Consider the following 18136-nt stretch of genomic DNA (forward strand, 5'->3'; position numbering starts at 1 on the left):
ACTAGAGATCCTGGTTCGAATCCAGGCTCTGTCGCAGCCGGCCGCGACCGGGAGACTCATGGGCGGCGCACAATTGGCCCAGCGTCGTCCAGGGTAGGGGAGGGAATGGCCGGCAGGGATGTAGCTCAGTTGATAGAGCATGGCGTTTGCAACGCCAGGGTTGTGGGTTCGATTCCCACAGGGGGCCAGTATAAAAAAATATATATATGTAAGTCGCTCTGGATAAGAGCGTCTGCTAAAATGACTAAAATGTAAATGTAAAATGTTTCCATGGCCGAGCAGCCACACACAAGCCTAAGATCGCCATGCACAATGCCAAGCGTTGGCTGGAGTGGTGTAAAGCTTGCCGCCATTGGACTCTGGATACAGTGGAAACGCGTTCTCTGGAGTGATGAATCACGCTTCACCATCTGCCAGTCCGACGGACGAATCTGGGTTTGGCAGATCCCAGGAGAACGCTACCTGTCCCAATGTATAGTGCCAACTGTATTAGGTTGGGTGGGGGACTCAGGTGCAGAGACGGACACACGGACAAAGAGAGTGAATTAGGATGTAGTTTATTCAACGTGTTTTGGCAGAGAGAAGCAGTTCTGGGTGGAGTAGCTTCAGGCCGGGGTAGGAGCTGAGTGGGGTAGAGAGCCAGTAGTCCTGAGAGCTGGATGACGAGGATATCAGGCAACAGAGGAGCAGGTTGCGGCGTGGGAATGGCAGGCAGGCAGGCAGCAGGAACAGACGGGATCTGGTCGAAGGAGAGACAGGTTACAAACGTGGCAGGAACAACAATAATACTGAGAGAGTACAACTAAACTGAGAGTGCTGTACGGGCCAAGTTACCACAGGTAGTGTAGGAACGAACTGGCGCTGGAGAGGTGTCCAGCCCGGGTAGATAACTGCTGCTTGATTGGTGACAATGAGCTGCAGCTTGATGTAACTGATCTTGTGAGAGAATGGCCACGCCCCCTGACCTAGATCCTCTGACTGGGCTGCACAGCAGGGGGAGACAGACACAAACAACACACACAGGGGAAAAAAGGAAAAGGAAAACCAGCAGGAACAGGACCAACAGTGCCGGACCGTAACAGTACCCCCCCCTCAACGGGCGCCACCCGGCGACCCACCCGGCTTGTCAGGGTGGTCCCTATGGAAGTCAGCCACTAGCTGCGGATCCAGTATAAATCGTCGGGGAATCCAGGACCTCTCCTCGGGACCGTATCCCTCCCAGTCCACCAGGTACTGAAGCCCTCTACCACGCCTCCGGACGTCCAGCAGTCTCCGCACCGTGTAGGCTGGATGGTCGTCAATAATGCGCGGTGGCGGAGGGGGATCCACAGGCGGACACAAAGGGCTGGAGGAGACCAGCTTCAGCTGGGACACGTGAAATGTAGGATGGACTCTCATGGCCTGGGGAAGCTTCAACCGAACAGCCGAAGGGTTGATGATGGATTCGATCTCGAAAGGACCCAAATACCGGGGCGACAGCTTACGGGAGTCAGTGCGCAGGGGGATGTTGCTGGAGGAGAGCCAGACTCGCTGACCAGGCTGGAACTGTGGAGCGACTACCCTGTGCCTGTCCGCCACCCTCTTGTTACGCTCTGCTGTCCGTAGAAGGGCCTCACGGGTGTCCACCCACACCTTGCGGCAGCGACGAAGGTTATCCTGAACTGACGGGACGGCTAACTCCCTTTCCTGAGACGGGAACAATGGCGGTTGGTACCCCAAAGCCGCCTCAAATGGTGAGAGGCCGGTGGCAGATGAGGTGAGGGAATTGTGGGCATATTCGACCCACGGGAGATGTTTGGCCCAGGTGGACGGGTTCTGGGATGTCACACAGCGTAGAGCAGCCTCCAGGTCCTGATTGGTCCTCTCAGTCTGGCCATTGGACTGGGGATGGAAACCTGATGAGAGACTGACAGAGGCACCCAGAGCCGAACAAAACTCCTTCCATACCCGAGAAATGAACTGTGGACCTCTATCGGACACTATGTCCACAGGTATTCCATGGGGACGGAATACATGTAGGACAAAGAGGTCGGCTGTCTCACTGGCAGATGGTAATTTTGGTAATGCAACAAAATGGGCAGATTTAGAGAATCTGTCCACGATGGTGAGTATGGTGTCATTACCCTCAGACATAGGAAGTCCAGTGACGAAGTCCAAGCCCACGTGAGACCAAGGACGACTCGGGACTGGGAGAGGCCGCAGCAGGCCCGAAGGAGCCCTGTGGGAAGCCTTATTTTGGGCACAGATGGAACAGGCCGCCACGTACTCCCGGACGTCAGCCTCGGCGGATGGCCACCAAAAGTGCCTCTTCAGTAGCGATAGTGTACGTTTCATACCAGGGTGGCAGGAGAAGCGTGAGGTGTGGATCCAGTTGAGCACTTGCGGCCGCGGGAACATAGAGAAGGTCGGGGGGGCCATCGGCCGGTCCAGGTTCCAACTCTTGTGCCGATCGGACGAGGGACTCGATTTCCCAATGAACAGCCGCCACCAAACAGGAAGCGGGCAGAACAGATTCAGGATTGCTGGAGTCTTCATTGTCTGTAAACTGGCGAGAGAGAGCATCAGGCTTGACATTACGTGTGCCAGGACGATATGTTAAAATAAACTTGAACCTGCTGAAGAACAGAGCCCATCTGGCCTGACGGGAGTTCAGCCTCTTGGACGACTGGATGTAAGCCAGGTTCTTGTGGTCTGTCCAGACTATGAAGGGTTGCTCTGCTCCGTCTAGCCAGTGCCTCCATTCCTCCAACGCCAACTTGACAGCAAGCAACTCCCAGTTACCCACGTCGTAGTTCTTCTCAGCAGGGGTCAATCTCCTGGAGAAAAAAGCCACAGGATGGAGCTTCTGGTCCGTGGGGGAACGTTGTGATAGGACAGCCCCCACCCCCGAATCAGAGGCGTCCACTTCCACAATAAACTGCAAACTAGTGTCTGGATGAATAAGAACAGGTGAGGTGGTGAACAGTTCCTTCAATGTACTCACGGCTGACTCGGCCTCAGGCGTCCACAGGAATGGCACCTTAGGGGAGGTGAGCTTGGTCAGGGGGGCAACCACTCGGCTGAAACCCCTGATGAAGCGGCGGTAGAAGTTGGCGAAGCCCAGGAAGCGTTGTAGCTGCTTCCGAGACGTGGGTGTGGGCCACTCCACAACCGCTCTGATCTTGTCAGGGTCTGGTGACACTTGTCCCCGCTCGATAATAAAGCCCAAAAAGGGGACGGACTGCCGGTGGAACTCACATTTTTCTGCTTTCACATACAGTTTGTTTTCCATGAGGCGTTGGAGAACCAGACGGACGTGGGAGACGTGTTCATCCTGTGACTTAGAGAATATAAGAATGTCATCCAAATAGACAAACACAAAACGGTGTAGAAAATCCCTCAACACATCGTTAACCATGGCCTGAAACACTGCTGGGGCGTTAGTGAGACCGAATGGCATGACTAGGTATTCAAAGTGTCCGAGAGGGGTATTGAACCCAGTCTTCCATTCGTCTCCCTGCCTGATCCTAACGAGGTGGTAAGCGTTCCGTAGATCGAGTTTGGTAAACACAGTGGCACCATGAAGGGAGTCAAATGCTGAGTTGATGAGAGGCAGGGGGTATGTATTTCTGACTGTGATGTTATTTAGTCCTCTGTAGTCAATGCAGGGGCGTAATGTTTTGTCCTTCTTCTCTACAAAAAAGAACCCAGCACCAACAGCGGACGATGAGGGACGAATGATGCCAGAGGTTAGGGAGTCGCCTATGTAGGTTTCCATAGCTTCTCTCTCAGGACGGGACAGATTGAAAAGCCGACTGGACGGCAAAGGGGCTCCAGGAAGTAACTCAATAGCGCAATCGTATGGCCTATGAGGTGGTAATGAAAGTGCCTTGGACTTACTGAATACCTCGGCCAGGTCCAGGTACTCCTCAGGGACTGAAGAGAGGTCTGGAGTTTTGACAGGGGAATCAGGGGAGCCGACCGAGGGCGGAATAGCCGACCCAAGGCAAACAGAATGGCAGTGAGTGCTCCAACTGTGTATTTTGTGGTTTTGCCAATCAATATGGGGGTTGTGAAGGCTAAGCCAGGGGAAACCGAGGATAAGGGGGGAGGCCGAGGAGGAGACTACTTTAAACTGGATGGTTTCTTTGTGATTGCCGGACAGCATGAGAGAAACGGGGACAGTTTGGTGGGTGATGTTGGCAAACTGATGGCCGTCAATAGCGGTTACTGTTATAGGCTTAGGCAGGGGCTTAACAGGGATCTCAGCCTGAGTGACCAGGTTAGCGTCAATGAAACTATCCTCAGCACCAGAGTCGATGAGAGCAGCTAGTGGGAGAGATAGATTCCTGAACTGGACTGTAACTGGGATCACTAGACGGGGTGTTGTGGGCATTGAGTCAGGTATAGCACTCGCAAGTACGCCCACTTTTACCTGCGAGCTTGGTCTTTTGGGCGAACCGGACAGTTAACCAGGAAATGAGTGCGGTCCCCACAGTACATGCACTCACCAGCCCGTATGCGCCGTTCCTTTTCGACATGGGACAGACGAGCACGGCCCAGCTGCATGGGCTCGTCTAGTTCCGTGGAGGGATCCGCTGAGGTGTGTGGGCGGTGTCCGAGTGGTGGTGTAGCTCGGGCTGCAGAAAGCGAGGGAGCCCCGTTAGAGGTGTGGACCCGACCGCCCCTCTCCTGTCTCCTCTCCCGTAGCCTGTTGTCTATTCGTGTAGCAAGGGAAACGAGAACATGAAGGTTAGCAGGCTCATCACGAACAGCTAGTTCATTCTTAATCGTGTCACTTAGACCGTTAACAAACGCTCCCTGAAGAGCTTCGTCGTTCCACTTGGAATCGGCTGCCAAGGTCCAAAATTCAATGGCGTATTCAGCCACGCTACCCGTGCCCTGTCGTAGCTTCAATAGTCTCTTTGTGGCGGTCCCGGCATGGTCCGGGTGATCAAACACAACTTTCAATTGAGAGGAAAAATCGTCAAACGACAGGCTGGCAATCTGCTGAGTAGAACAAGCCGCTTCTGCCCAAATCAAAGCTTTGCCCCTCATTAACCCCAGTGCGTAATGTACCTTGGAGGATTCCGTGGAGAAAGACAGGGGCTTCTGTTGGAACACCAAGCGGCACTGAAGCAGGAAACCACGGCATTTGTTCAGGTCCCCGGTGAAAGGTTCGGGTGCGGTTGTAGGGGGTTCCCGAAGGGCAGGAGCGGAAGCCGAGCCTGGAGCCACTGTAGGAGGAACAGGCGGAGGAGAAGCAGAGGGAGGAAGGGTAGTGAGTGTTACCAGGTTAGCTACCTGAGAGGTGAGATGAGATACTTGATCCAACAACGGCTGGTTGTTATCCAATAGAGTCCGGATGAGTTGGTCGTGTTGTCCCAATAGCATTCCCTGTGAATGGAGGGCGTGTTGTACGCCATCACCCGTTGTTTCATGTGGCATCTCTGCTGAGTCCATGTTTGGCCAGTTCGTTCTATTAGGTTGGGTGGGGGACTCAGGTGCAGAGACGGACACACGGACAAAGAGAGTGAATTAGGATGTAGTTTATTCAACGTGTTTTGGCAGAGAGAAGCAGTTCTGGGTGGAGTAGCTTCAGGCCGGGGTAGGAGCTGAGTGGGGTAGAGAGCCAGTAGTCCTGAGAGCTGGATGACGAGGATATCAGGCAACAGAGGAGCAGGTTGCGGCGTGGGAATGGCAGGCAGGCAGGCAGCAGGAACAGACGGGATCTGGTCGAAGGAGAGACAGGTTACAAACGTGGCAGGAACAACAATAATACTGAGAGAGTACAACTAAACTGAGAGTGCTGTACGGGCCAAGTTACCACAGGTAGTGTAGGAACGAACTGGCGCTGGAGAGGTGTCCAGCCCGGGTAGATAACTGCTGCTTGATTGGTGACAATGAGCTGCAGCTTGATGTAACTGATCTTGTGAGAGAATGGCCACGCCCCCTGACCTAGATCCTCTGACTGGGCTGCACAGCAGGGGGAGACAGACACAAACAACACACACAGGGGAAAAAAGGAAAAGGAAAACCAGCAGGAACAGGACCAACAGTGCCGGACCGTAACAAACTGTGAAGTTTGGTGGAGGAGGAATAATGGTCTGGGGCTGTTTTTCATGGTTTGGGCTAGGCCCCTTAGTTCCAGTGAAGGGAAGTCTTAACGCTACAGCATACAATGACATTCACAACGATTCTGTGCTTCCAACATTGTGGCAACAGTTTGGGGAAGACCCTTTTCTGTTTCAGCATGACAATGCCCCCGTACACAAAGCGAGGTCCATACAGAAATGGTTTGTCGAGATCGGTGTGGAAGAACTTGACTGGCCTGCACAGAGCCCTGACCTCAACCCCATCGAACAGCTTTGGGATGAATTGGAACGCCGACTGCGAGCCTGGCCTAATCGCCCAACATCAGTGCCCGACCTCATTAATGCTCTTGTGGCTGAATGGAAGCAAGTCCCCGCAGCAATGTTCCAACATCTAGTGGAAAGCCTTCCCAGAAGAATGGAGGCTGTTATAGCAGCAAAGGGGAGACCAACTCCATATTAATGCCCATGATTTTGGAATGAGATGTTCGACGAGCAGGTGTCCACATACTTTTGGTCATGTAGTGTAGCTAGCTATGAGCTATACTTAATGTTTTTGTCCTTTTGATGGATTCATAGAATGAGTCCCTAGTCCTTGAAGCTTTTACAGTTTCATATCTGTCTTGTGTGTGTATATCTAATTGCTCTCTCACATGTCTATTGGCAGCATAGAAAAAACTCTTAAAACTCATTGTTTGAGGTACTAGAAATCATATTCTTAGAAATTCCTAAAGCAGAATTATGTATATCTTCTGAGTGATTTAGATATGAATGGTGCTTTTGTATTCCGTATCCATCTGCATTAAAGTCTCAATGCTATTCTCTTCTATTTTACAGCTTGCTACAGAAATATTAAAGACCCGTCAACAGCTCATTATCAGATTTTACATTTGCAGTAGACAAAGAAAAAGTAAATTAGCTAAGAAATTAATGTAATATTAAGGGATGTGACAAATACATAGATATTATTCTGTACAGGGGTTCCCTTAAATGAGCAGGCGAAAGTTGGTATTGTTGAGTGGGCGTCTTCCAATTAACAGGGAGCCATAACCCTCAAAAGAAAAACTAATTTTCCAAGTAAGCAGAGAGAGACAGAAAGAGAGAGCGAAAGGCTTTTGGCAGGAGCCACGGGAATAAAAGGCTGTGAGATCTCAGCGAGTGGTGTGGAACGTCAGGAACAGACACGGTAATCTGGAAGAGTCAGTGCTGGGTTGGTCACTATGGGTGGTGTAACAGGACCAGTTTTCCTGTGGCTGCAGGTTGTGTTAGGGGTAACACTCCTCAGAGCCCGTCGGACTTTACTGCAGGCTGCCATCGTCTTCTGCGTTCTAGCGCTGCTGGTCTGGGTGGCCATCTTCCTCTATGGCAGCTTCTACTACTCTTATATGCCCACCGTCAGCTTCTCTACACCAGTGCACTACCACTACAGGTACTGGGAGACATCATGGAAAGTTTGTTTTGTGCCTTTTTGTCTCCAAATTGAAGTAAAATCCAATCGTTCTACTCCTTTCACTCACACTTTGAATAGATTATTTTCAAAACAAATCATTGCCTTTGCATGAGCATTTAGCTACACGTAACAAAATGCTCTATGCTGTTGCACCTGATTTTTCTTTTGTGCTATTAGTACTATGTCAAGGTAAAAAGCGTAGGCCCATAACATCACACCTTTTTTCCTGACCGCTGTTCGTTTTAGTTCCGACTGTGATGCCTCCAATTCAGACCTCTGCTCTTTCCCTGTGGCTAACATCTCGCTGCTGAAGAATGGCAAAGAACCGGTATGCTCTTCACACATAACCATCCTTTTCCTCACCCCCTATATCCTGAGGTAGATGCTAATATAATTACAATATGCTAAGAAATGATCGCTGTAGTCAGGTATGCTCATTGTCTCTTACAGTATTCTACCCCTCATTGTCTTCCCTAGGTTATGAACTATGGTCAGCCATATCGAATCTCTTTAGAGCTGGAAATACCTGAGTCCCCTGTCAACGAACAGCTTGGCATGTTCATGATTAAGATGTCTTGTTACACCAACGACGGCCAGACCGTTGCAGCTGTGGTGCGCTCTGTGAGTGCTAAGTTGATTATGTTTGTCTTCCTACCAAACCCCGCTACTCTCTCTTCTGAGCCTCTCCAAACGTTTCAGTGCCAGTTTGTTCTTGGTGGAACATAACGTGTCTATTCCTTCCGTTTCCTCCAATATAAAATATCCTCTCATACTTCACAATGTTAGAATTTAACATGGAAATGTGATTTATTTGATTATTGTGTGGACCTGTGACAGTGACTGCATTCTTTTCTCCAACAGTCTATGCTGCACTACCGCTCTGGTCTTCTGCAGACCTTGAATACTTTACTGTTCTCTCCTCTCCTGCTGACTGGGATGACAGAGCAGAAGCAGCTTGTTGAGGTTGAGCTCTTCTCAGACTACAAGACCAATTCTGTAAGTGCTGTTTGTGGTTGCCTGTGCATATCAAATCCGTTTTCCTCTCCCACAGAGCTTGCACTTAGTTCTTGTCCCACTTTCTGCACTGTGCCCTCTTACTGAATCAGATCATCATGATCTTGTGAATATCATTTGCAAGTTATCTGTATCATTTTAGTATTTATTTTATTTATTTTTAGGGGGTAGATCAGCTTTAATATTGCAGATTGATTGTGGCTCCCATCAATGTAATTCTCTGCATCATTTCTAATCCCTCATATACATATTTTTGTAAATATATAATATATATATTTTTAAATATTATATTTTATTATTTTCCCCTAACCCTACCACCCCTCCTCCAATTGGAGTAAACTAATGGACAACAACACTTAGGCTTCTACTTCCAGCTTATACACACTATATACATTTTACGGACACAATGTATTTTACAATAGTTATCTTTTGTCCAATCTATCTCTGAAGACCATCCAGTTTTGATTTCTATTTGCCATATATTTTTCAACTGTGCTGTTTCATGAAAGTTCTGAACCTATATAGATTTTACAGACACAGTATATTTTACATTAATTATCTTGTTATTTTTAGTCCCACCCTTCAGCTCCACTGAACCCATTTCATTTGTATTTGATGTAATTCGATTTACTTGTGTGAAACCCTGACCAAGCATACTTCCCTTTCAGCAGCATTCGATGTTCATGTGCTTTCAATTAAACAGTACTTGGACAGACTTCATTTATTAAGGAGTCCAAACAAATACAACCTGTCTGAATAAAATGTCCTCTTTCAAAGTAAGAATGAGTTACCCATTTTATTAGACTTTTAATTATCTTGCAAGACAGACCACTTAATCTTGCATTTGTTCAGTGCTGCAAGACTGGCCAAGTCAGACTAGTCTTTTTAGGTAATAAGGTCTAAATATTTTTCTCTCTCTTATTCTTGATCTCTGCTTCTCTCTACTTGTACATTTCCCTCTCACTACAGTATCAACCCACTGTTGGCGCTGTCATTGAGATTCAGTCTCGGCGTTTGCAGGTCTATTCAGCTCAGCTCGGGATCCATGCTTTCTTCACTGGCATCAGGTATAGACCTCCTTCCAATAGTATAAATTATTTATGTTTCAAATCCAGATTATTTGAGGCCAATAAGCCAAATGCAGTGGGGGGAAAAAGTATTTAGTCAGCCACCAATTGTGCAAATTCTCCCACTTAAAAAGATGAGAGAGGCCTGTAATCTTCATCATAGGTACACGTCAACTATGACATACAAAATGAGGAAAAAAAATCCAGAAAATCACATTGTAGGATTTTTTATGAATTTATTTGCAAATTATGGTGGAAAATAAGTATTTGGTCAATGACAAAAGTTTCTCAATACTTTGTTATATACCCTTTGTTGGCAATGACACAGGTCAAACGTTTTCTGTAAGTCTTCACAAGGTTTTCACACACTGTTGCTGGTATTTTGGCCTATTCCTCCATGCAGATCTCCTCTCGAGCAGTGATGTTTTGGGGCTGTCGCTGGGCAACACAGACTTTCAACTCCCTCCAAAGATTTTCTATGGGGTTGAGATCTGGAGACTGGCTAGGCCACTCCAGGACCTTGAAATGCTTCTTACGAAGCCACTCCTTCATTGCCCGGGCGGTGTGTTTGGGATCATTGTCATGCTGAAAGACCCAGCCACATTTCATCTTCAATGCCCTTGCTGATGGAAGGAGGTTTTCACTCAAAATCTCACGATACATGGCCCAATTCATTCTTTCCTTTACACGGATCAGTCGTCCTGGTCCCTTTGCAAAAAACAGCCCCAAAGCATGATGTTTCCACCGCCATGCTTCACAGTGGGTATGGTGTTCTTTGGATGCAACTCAGCATTCTTTGTCCTCCAAACACAACGAGTTGAGTTTTTACCAAAAAGTTATATTTTGGTTTCATCTGACATTCTCCCAATCCTCTTCTGGATCATCCAAATGCACTCTAGCAAACTTCAGACGGGCCTGGACATGTACTGGCTTAAGCAGGGGGACACGTCTGGCACTGCAGGATTTGAGTCCCTGGCGGCGTAGTGTGTTACTGATGGTAGGCTTTGTTACTTTGGTCCCAGCTCTCTGCAGGTCATTCACTAGGTCCCCCCGTGTGGTTCTGGGATTTTTGCTCACCGTTCTTGTGATCATTTTGACCCCACGGGGTGAGATCTTGCGTGGAGCCCCAGATCGAGGGAGATTATCAGTGGTCTTGTATGTCTTCCATTTCCTAATAATTGCTCCCACAGTTGATTTCTTCAAACCAAGCTGCTTACCTATTGCAGATTCAGTCTTCCCAGCCTGGTGCAGGTCTACAATTTTGTTTCTGGTGTCCTTTGACAGCTCTTTGGTCTTGGCCATAGTGGAGTTTGGAGTGTGACTGTTTGAGGTTGTGGACAGGTGTCTTTTATACTGATAACAAGTTCAAACAGGTGCCATTAATACAGGTAACGAGTGGAGGACAGAGGAGCCTCTTAAAGAAGAAGTTACAGGTCTGTGAGAGCCAGAAATCTTGCTTGTTTGTAGGTGACCAAATACTTATTTTCCACCATCATTTGCAAATAAATTCATTAAAAATCCTACAATGTGATTGTCTGGATTTTTTTTCCTCAATTTGTCTGTCATAGTTGACGTGTACCTATGATGAAAATTACAGGCCTCTCTCATCTTTTTAAGTGGGAGAACTTGCACAATTGGTGGCTGACTAAATACTTTTTTCCCCCACTGTATATGGAATGTCATTGATTTTCTTACCTACTGTTGTATCTTCCATTCTTTTGTTTTCCTCCTATTCCCCATCCATCCTGCTCCATTCCTATCTCTGAACCCTTTGTCTTAATAGATACCTCTTGTACAATTTCCCGGTGACATCTGCAGTGATCGGCGTGGCCAGCAACTTTGCCTTCCTCAGTGTCATTGTGCTCTTTGGATACCTACAGTTTATATGGGGGGGACTTTGGCCTCCCGAGCAGGTCAGAGTCAGGGTAAGATGCGGTCTCATTTTCTCCACTGTAATAGGATGTTCCCCATCTATACAGTACATCCGTGTATCTTACATTAAAATATAAGTGCTGTGAGCTGATCCCCAGTACATCAACATTGTTTTTGTTTTGTTTTTCTTGTACGTAGGTTATGATGGGAAACACGACTCGCCTGCAGCGGAGAAGAGAAGAGGCTCTGAAGCACATCTCCTTCTCACAGAGTGAGTTCTACTCTACAACAGGCATCACACGCATTGTGTAAAACAAACATAACATGGTTAATCTGAATGTGTTTTAGTTAAAATGCCTCAGAAAGGCAATGACCTTGTGAATGAGCAGTTGGAAGAACCTAGACAAGAAGCATCAGTAATACAGAAAGGTGAGGGTATTAGAATGTGTGAATAAAAGTGTATACACAAGACATACACAACAGTATATTAAAGCTGCAATATGTAACTTTTTTGGCGACCCGACCAAATTCACATAGAAATGTGAGTTATAGATCTGTCATTCTCATTGAAAGCAAGTCTAAGAAGCGGTAGATATGTTCTGTACGCTATTTCTATGCTTCCCTTTCTTAAGATTAGTTTTTGCATCTTTTACTTTCAGTTTTGTACACCAGCTTCAAACAGCTGCAAATACAATATTTGGGGATATTTCACAGCGGTTTAGATGGTACAATGATTCTCTACATTCTCTATGCTTGTTTTATCACATAAACTGAAATTAGGCGAACTATTCGAATTTTAGAAACCAGGAAATGGCGGAGCGATTTCTGCATAGTGCATGTTTAAATTAACTGATGTTGATTTAATTTATACTGACTCATCTCACAATGTGTTCGATTACTAGTTTAGGCACACTTTGTGTTGTGGGTTTGTACTTGAAGAGTAGTTGTGGATTCTGTTTATGTTTTGTGTAACATCATGCTATGAATGTTATCATACTGTTTAATGTTCAGCATAGTTGCTGTTCACATTATATTGTTGCATTCTGTCTTGTGCTGGAAACACCGGATGTGATTGGTTCCCTGAAGGAGCCTTTGGGTTTGCCAGAGAGTCAAACAAGTAACAGACTCTTTCAGACGAAGATTGTTGCCGCTTTTTCCTGAACTTCTTGAGTTGTTCGTAGTAACCTTTTCACTATTATGATAATTTCTTCATTATCTTCTGACAGTTATTTACTGACCTTAAAAGTAGATGATGGTGTCTCATTTAATTCAGACTAACTTAACCTGTCTCTTCTTCTGCCTCCCTGTATCGGCTCTAGAGTCATTGTCAGATGAGCCCCCAGTGCTCCTGGAGGCTCTTCACATTTACGAGACCGATGTGAGTGAGGAGAAGCCTGCTGATCTGCAGGATAGAGGTGCAGTGGCAGTCCCCTTGGAGGGACCCCAGGTGCCTCAGCCAGGGGACTCTATGCTGCATCAGAGACGGGGACCCTGGATGAGTCTCTGAACCATGGATCATCGCTCACATTTACACTCACAGGTCCCTCAATGTGCATTTCCCTTTCACTGACAGGCAAAGAGAGAGAGAGGTTGACAAAGATGTATGGACTGAAGCAGAAACATTGACAGACTGACAAACACACACTCCCTTCACACAGACGCATGTGCAAATATTCCCTAGGCCTATCATTTTACTTAGCAAACGTGTGTTTTAATTACCTGTCTTGATAACAAGTTTACCTCACATAAGTTCTTATAAACCTTTACCTCAGCTTTTCCCACTTTTCATTGTAGTGTTTAACCGCAGAGAAGTGTTCCTAATACTCATTCTTCTTTAGGGACAGGAATGTGGCACGATAGCTACTGTCTGTACTTTGATTATTTTTTTAATCAACTAGTATCCATATTATAAGCCTGCTTTAGTGAGGCAAAGCATTTTTGGATTTAGCTCAATCCTGACTCTTGCATGTCCTTCAGAGCAACAAAAATAATCACTCCAGTCTTGAAACACTTACTTAATTCCCTTGCCTGAATCATTGTAGCATTGACAGAGTTGTTCAGCCTTTGTTATATTTAAGGTTTATTTTGAATTTTACACGTTTGAAGCTAAAATCTGAATTGCTGCATAAGTAAATAAATTAAAATAAAATATGAGATGGAGTATACAATATTACAGTTAAATAGCATTAAGCGCTCTCACAAAGTATGACATCGGGCTGTTGTAGTATCTGAGTCCGAGTAGGGGGAAGGTTCGGTTTGTGACTGGATCGGGTAGATCTGCCACTGACAGCCATTTGTTGTAATCATGGGATTTTGCAAGCTTCTGGGCAAAGGATCTGCAGTGGTGGGTGCAGCAGGACTCGAAGGACTACAAGCCCAGGTCACTGCATGCAGAGTCGTAGGAGCTGTAGGTGGGGCCCATTATGATTTTGGTTGCATGTTGTTGGATCTTGTCAAGTTGGTTGTGTTGTGAGACCTAGGTGCCATACTGGACCGGCGTAATCGAGCACTGGACGGACAAAGCAGGTGTAGACTGTCAGAAGGTCTTCGGGTGGAGGTTGAAGTGGTGAAGATGGTTCATCATGAAGAGCCTTCGGTTCCCTTTGGTGGTAATGTCGGAGATGTGTGTCCCATTTTAGGTTGGCTTGGAAAGTCACACCAAGTGCTTTGGCTCCGGACACCACCTCGTGTGTGGCCGGAGAGATGGATAATGGCGGAGGTGGGTCAAGACTGTGGCTGAAACAGGTGTACAACTTTGCACTTTGTCGGTTTGAGCTTCATCTTGTTTTGTTCTGACCAGTCGGCTAGTTGGTTGAGGTCCTGCTGTATGGTGGAAGTGTCACATAAGGGTCTTGATTCGATGAGGTTCCGGTCATCCACAAAGGCCCAGGAGTTGGATAGTGTACCCTCTGATGCACCATTGACGTGAGCAACAAATACAATTGGTCCAAGCTGTGTGCCCGGGTACTGTATGGCTACGGCCGGAATGGAAGTTACAAATCCATGGCATGATCTCTGGTCGGACAGATAATTGCAAAAGGTGTTTCATTGCAATGGTGTGATCCACAAGATCAAACGTCTTGCTGTAGTCTGTCAGGACCCATGTGCTGGAGGTGCCTCTGGTGTCTGCTGTGCTGTACAGCTGGTCTGCCATGCTTACAAGGCACTGGGTGGTTGAGCGTCCCTTGAGGCAGCCAAACTGTTGGTTGGAGATGTTCTTTTGGATATCCTGTGTCACCCATTCAGCAACAAAACCTTCACACCTTTGCCAGAAAGGGCGTGAGCTAGAAGGGCTATAGCTGGTCAATGCTCGGTGGATTAATGACTCCCGAGTGGCGCAGTGGTCTAAGGCACTGCATCGCAGTGCTAGCTGTGCCACTAGAGATCCTGGTTAGAGTCCAGGCTCTGTCGCAGCCGGCCGCGACCGGGAGACCCATGGGCGGCGCACAATTGGTCCAGCGTCGTCCAAGGTAGGGGAGGGTTTGGCCGGCAGGGATGTGGGTTCGTTTCCCACGGGGGGCCAGTATGAAAAAAACAACAAAAAAAACATGTATGCATTCACTAACTGTAAGTTGCTCTGGATAAGAGCGTCTGCTAAATGACAAAAATGTAATTAATCTTCGGCAGGACGACCACTATTGCCTCCTTCCATTGATGTGGAACCACTCCTTCACGCAGGGAGGTGTTGAATATATCAGTCAGGGGGGTAGATATTTCAACATCAAATTCCTTGATGAATCTGCCACTGAGGTCAGGACCTTGGGCTCTTCTTTTTGGAACGGAGAGTAGTCTCCTGTGCATTTCCCATGGTTCAACAACAGTAGGGAGTGGCATAGCTGGCAAGAATGCAGGTAGGTCTATATGTTATGAATATGTCTTAAGGAATGTGATTGAGCAGGTACACCAACATAGTTTCGAATGTCTTGGTGCCTGGGATTGAAGCATATGGTTACCATATAAATCAGAGTGCCCTGAGCTGCAGAGTGCTGACCCTGAAGATTACACTGTTACAAATGTAATGTTTTCTCAATTTCTTACAGTATAGTTATTCATTTTAAACACAAGGAACATGCATTGTTTTTACACCTTTGCAATAGATTATTGTATGATTTTCCTTGAGCAAATATGCTTTTTAGAGCTGTTACAAGGACCACCACGTGTTGAACTGAAATTTATTTATTTGGGTCGAAACATATACAGCAAGACGTACATTGTATTCCCGGAGGATAGCACTTAAAGGTATTTATTAAAACACTTGTTTCCAAAGTGGTCCTTGATTTTACTTTGCTTTTAAATACATTTGCTTCTGTTTTAGATAACTTAATGTTTCAAGGAGCAATGAAGGATAAGTAAAGTTACAATTGGAAGAGTTTTGTTGAAAAGTACCCGTATAGGAAAAAAGTGTTATAGAAAATAAATAATATATTGTGATGGGTGATTTGAAGGAGTCAGGCGCAGGAGGGTAAATCACAGAATGACAGGATTTATTCCGGAATACAGAATTCCGCAGTAAAGTGTCAAAACAGTCCAGTGCGCAAAACAGGCACACTGGAACCAACAAGGCACACATGGAAAAATAACCTGGCGATACAAAATACAAGGAGCTCCACCGAGCTTCACTGTCCTCACAATAAACAATCACACACAAAGACAAGGGGGCAGAGGGAACACCTATACAGGCACTGATGAGGGGATATGAACCAGGTGTGTGTAATAAACAAGATAAAACTAATGGAATGATGAGATGAGGCAGTGGCTAGAAGGCCGGTAACGACGAACGCCGAAGCCTGCCTGAACAAGGAGAGGAGGCAGCCTCGGAGGAAATCATGACAGATATTTACATTTACGTCATTTAGCAGACGCTCTTATCCAGAGCGACTTACAGTTAGTGCATACATTATTCTTTTTTATTTTATTTTTCATACTGGCCCACCGTGGGAATCGAACTCACAACCCTGGCGTTGCAAACGCCATGCTCTACTAACTGAGTTACCTCCCTGCCGGCCATTCCCTCCCCTACCCTGGACGACGCTGGGCCAATTGTGCGCCGCCCCATTGGTCTCCCGGTTGCGGCCAGCTACAGCAGAGCCTGGATTCGAACCAGGATCTCTAGTGGCACAGATATGGTCTGATATACGTGTGTGTGTGTGTGTCAAATTTCATTGGTGAGGTTCATTCAAATGTGAATGAGGGCAATAATGTAATGAATGGAATATGTTTTGACTTGAGTATGAATAAAAGGTTGTTATTTGAAAAGTCTTCAATATAATGTGAATTTGATCAGTATATAACTGGTCAGGAAATGATTAAGTCAAATTATACAAATTCTGTACCGAAAAATATATTTGACACAACTGATGAATGCTCTGGTTGTTTACTACTTTCAGTTTTATTGACTCTGAGCTCAAATCAGTCATAATTTTGTTTGTCCCATTACAGTGCATTAGCATTATCATTTTTTCTTTACTGCAACTGTTGTGTACATGCAATGACTGTCAAGCAATTAAAGTTATATGTTATTTAAGCTTTATTGCCCAACTTAATAAATGCTGTGCACAAAATGTGAATACATTCAATCTTTATTAATCAGGTAAAATTAAGCTGATGTATACATCTGTATGTTAAGGATAGATAACACATCTGAGGTTATTTTAAGGTGAAGTAGTTCTAGTTAATTTTGTCCTAGCAGTAGGAAGGTAGTCTGTATTGTTATTCCAGCATGATAAACAGTTATCTTGCTCTGTAACTTCCTGGCTTTTGATTTGAAATGTGTTTATATGACAGGGTTTTCTTTGTACCCAGTTCACACCAATGTTGAAAGAAGCCAGTGGTTTAAAGTGCTTAAGTAAAAATACTTTAAAGTACTACTTAAGTAGTTTTTGGGGGTATCTGTACTTTACTATTTAGATTTTGACAACTTTTACATCACTACATTCCTAAAGAAAATGTTGTACTTCTTACTCCGTATATATTCCCTGACACCCAAAAGTACTCGTTACATTTTGAATGCTTAGCAGGACAGAAATTGACCAATTCACGCACTTATCAAGAGAACATCCCTGGTCATCTCTACTGCCTCTGATCTGGTGACTCACTAAACACAAATTCTTTGTTTCTGAGTGTTGGAGTGTGCCCCTGGCTAATTGTAAATTTAAAAAACACGAACAATTGTGCATTCTGGTTTGCTTAATATAAGGAATTTGAAATGGTTTGTACTTTTACTTTTGATACTTAAGTATATGTAAAACCAAATACTTTTAGACTTTTACTTGAGTCATTTCCTATTAAGGTATCTTTACTTTTACTCAAGTATGACAATTGGGTACTTTTTCCACCACTGAAGAAGCAGCCTCTGGCTTACAGTATCCTATAACCCAGGGTTCTTCAATTCCGGTCCTGGAGGGCCGAAACACCTCTGTTTTTCATCCTCTCCTTCTAATCAGGGGCTAATTCAGACCTGGGACACCAGGTGAGTGCAATTAACTACCAGGTAGAAATAAAAAACAGAAGTGTTTCGGCCCTCCAGGACCGGAATTGAAGAACCCTGCTATAACCCATCGATTGGTCATAATGTGCACCTGTTGACTACAAAAAAAAATGATTTGACACTGAGCAATGGAGTTGGCAAGAGCACTAACAGATCTGGGACCATGACCCGTATT

The 18136-nt window shown here is 45.8% G+C and overlaps 1 protein-coding gene and 2 long non-coding RNA genes across 3 annotated transcripts; 1 reads left to right on the top strand and 2 right to left on the bottom strand.

Moving 5' to 3' along the window:
- Positions 1-541: 541 nt before the first annotated feature.
- On the bottom strand, positions 542-1021 carry LOC311142155. The gene is made up of 2 exons (XR_014614272.1): positions 835-1021; positions 542-739 (listed from the first exon to the last, which is right to left on the bottom strand). It is a non-coding gene; the product is annotated as an uncharacterized lncRNA (long non-coding RNA).
- A 4492-nt stretch (positions 1022-5513) lies between these two features.
- LOC311142295 lies at positions 5514-5993 on the bottom strand. Its single transcript, XR_014614284.1, has 2 exons — positions 5807-5993; positions 5514-5711 (listed from the first exon to the last, which is right to left on the bottom strand). It is a non-coding gene; the product is annotated as an uncharacterized lncRNA (long non-coding RNA).
- Positions 5994-7285: 1292 nt separating this feature from the next.
- LOC311142432 (seipin-like) lies at positions 7286-12981 on the top strand (the record flags this gene model as incomplete). Its single annotated transcript, XM_084178076.1, has 10 exons — positions 7286-7500; positions 7768-7849; positions 7999-8142; positions 8383-8517; positions 9505-9602; positions 11386-11521; positions 11673-11745; positions 11823-11903; positions 12523-12591; positions 12794-12981. Exons 1-10 carry the CDS (start codon positions 7292-7294, stop codon positions 12979-12981), a joined length of 1215 nt encoding a protein of 404 aa, XP_084034202.1. The 5' UTR covers positions 7286-7291.
- Positions 12982-18136: the final 5155 nt, after the last annotated feature.

This window comes from Coregonus lavaretus (assembly GCF_964263955.1).
Source record: "Coregonus lavaretus genome assembly, chromosome: 15".
Lineage (NCBI taxonomy): Eukaryota > Metazoa > Chordata > Actinopteri > Salmoniformes > Salmonidae > Coregonus > Coregonus lavaretus.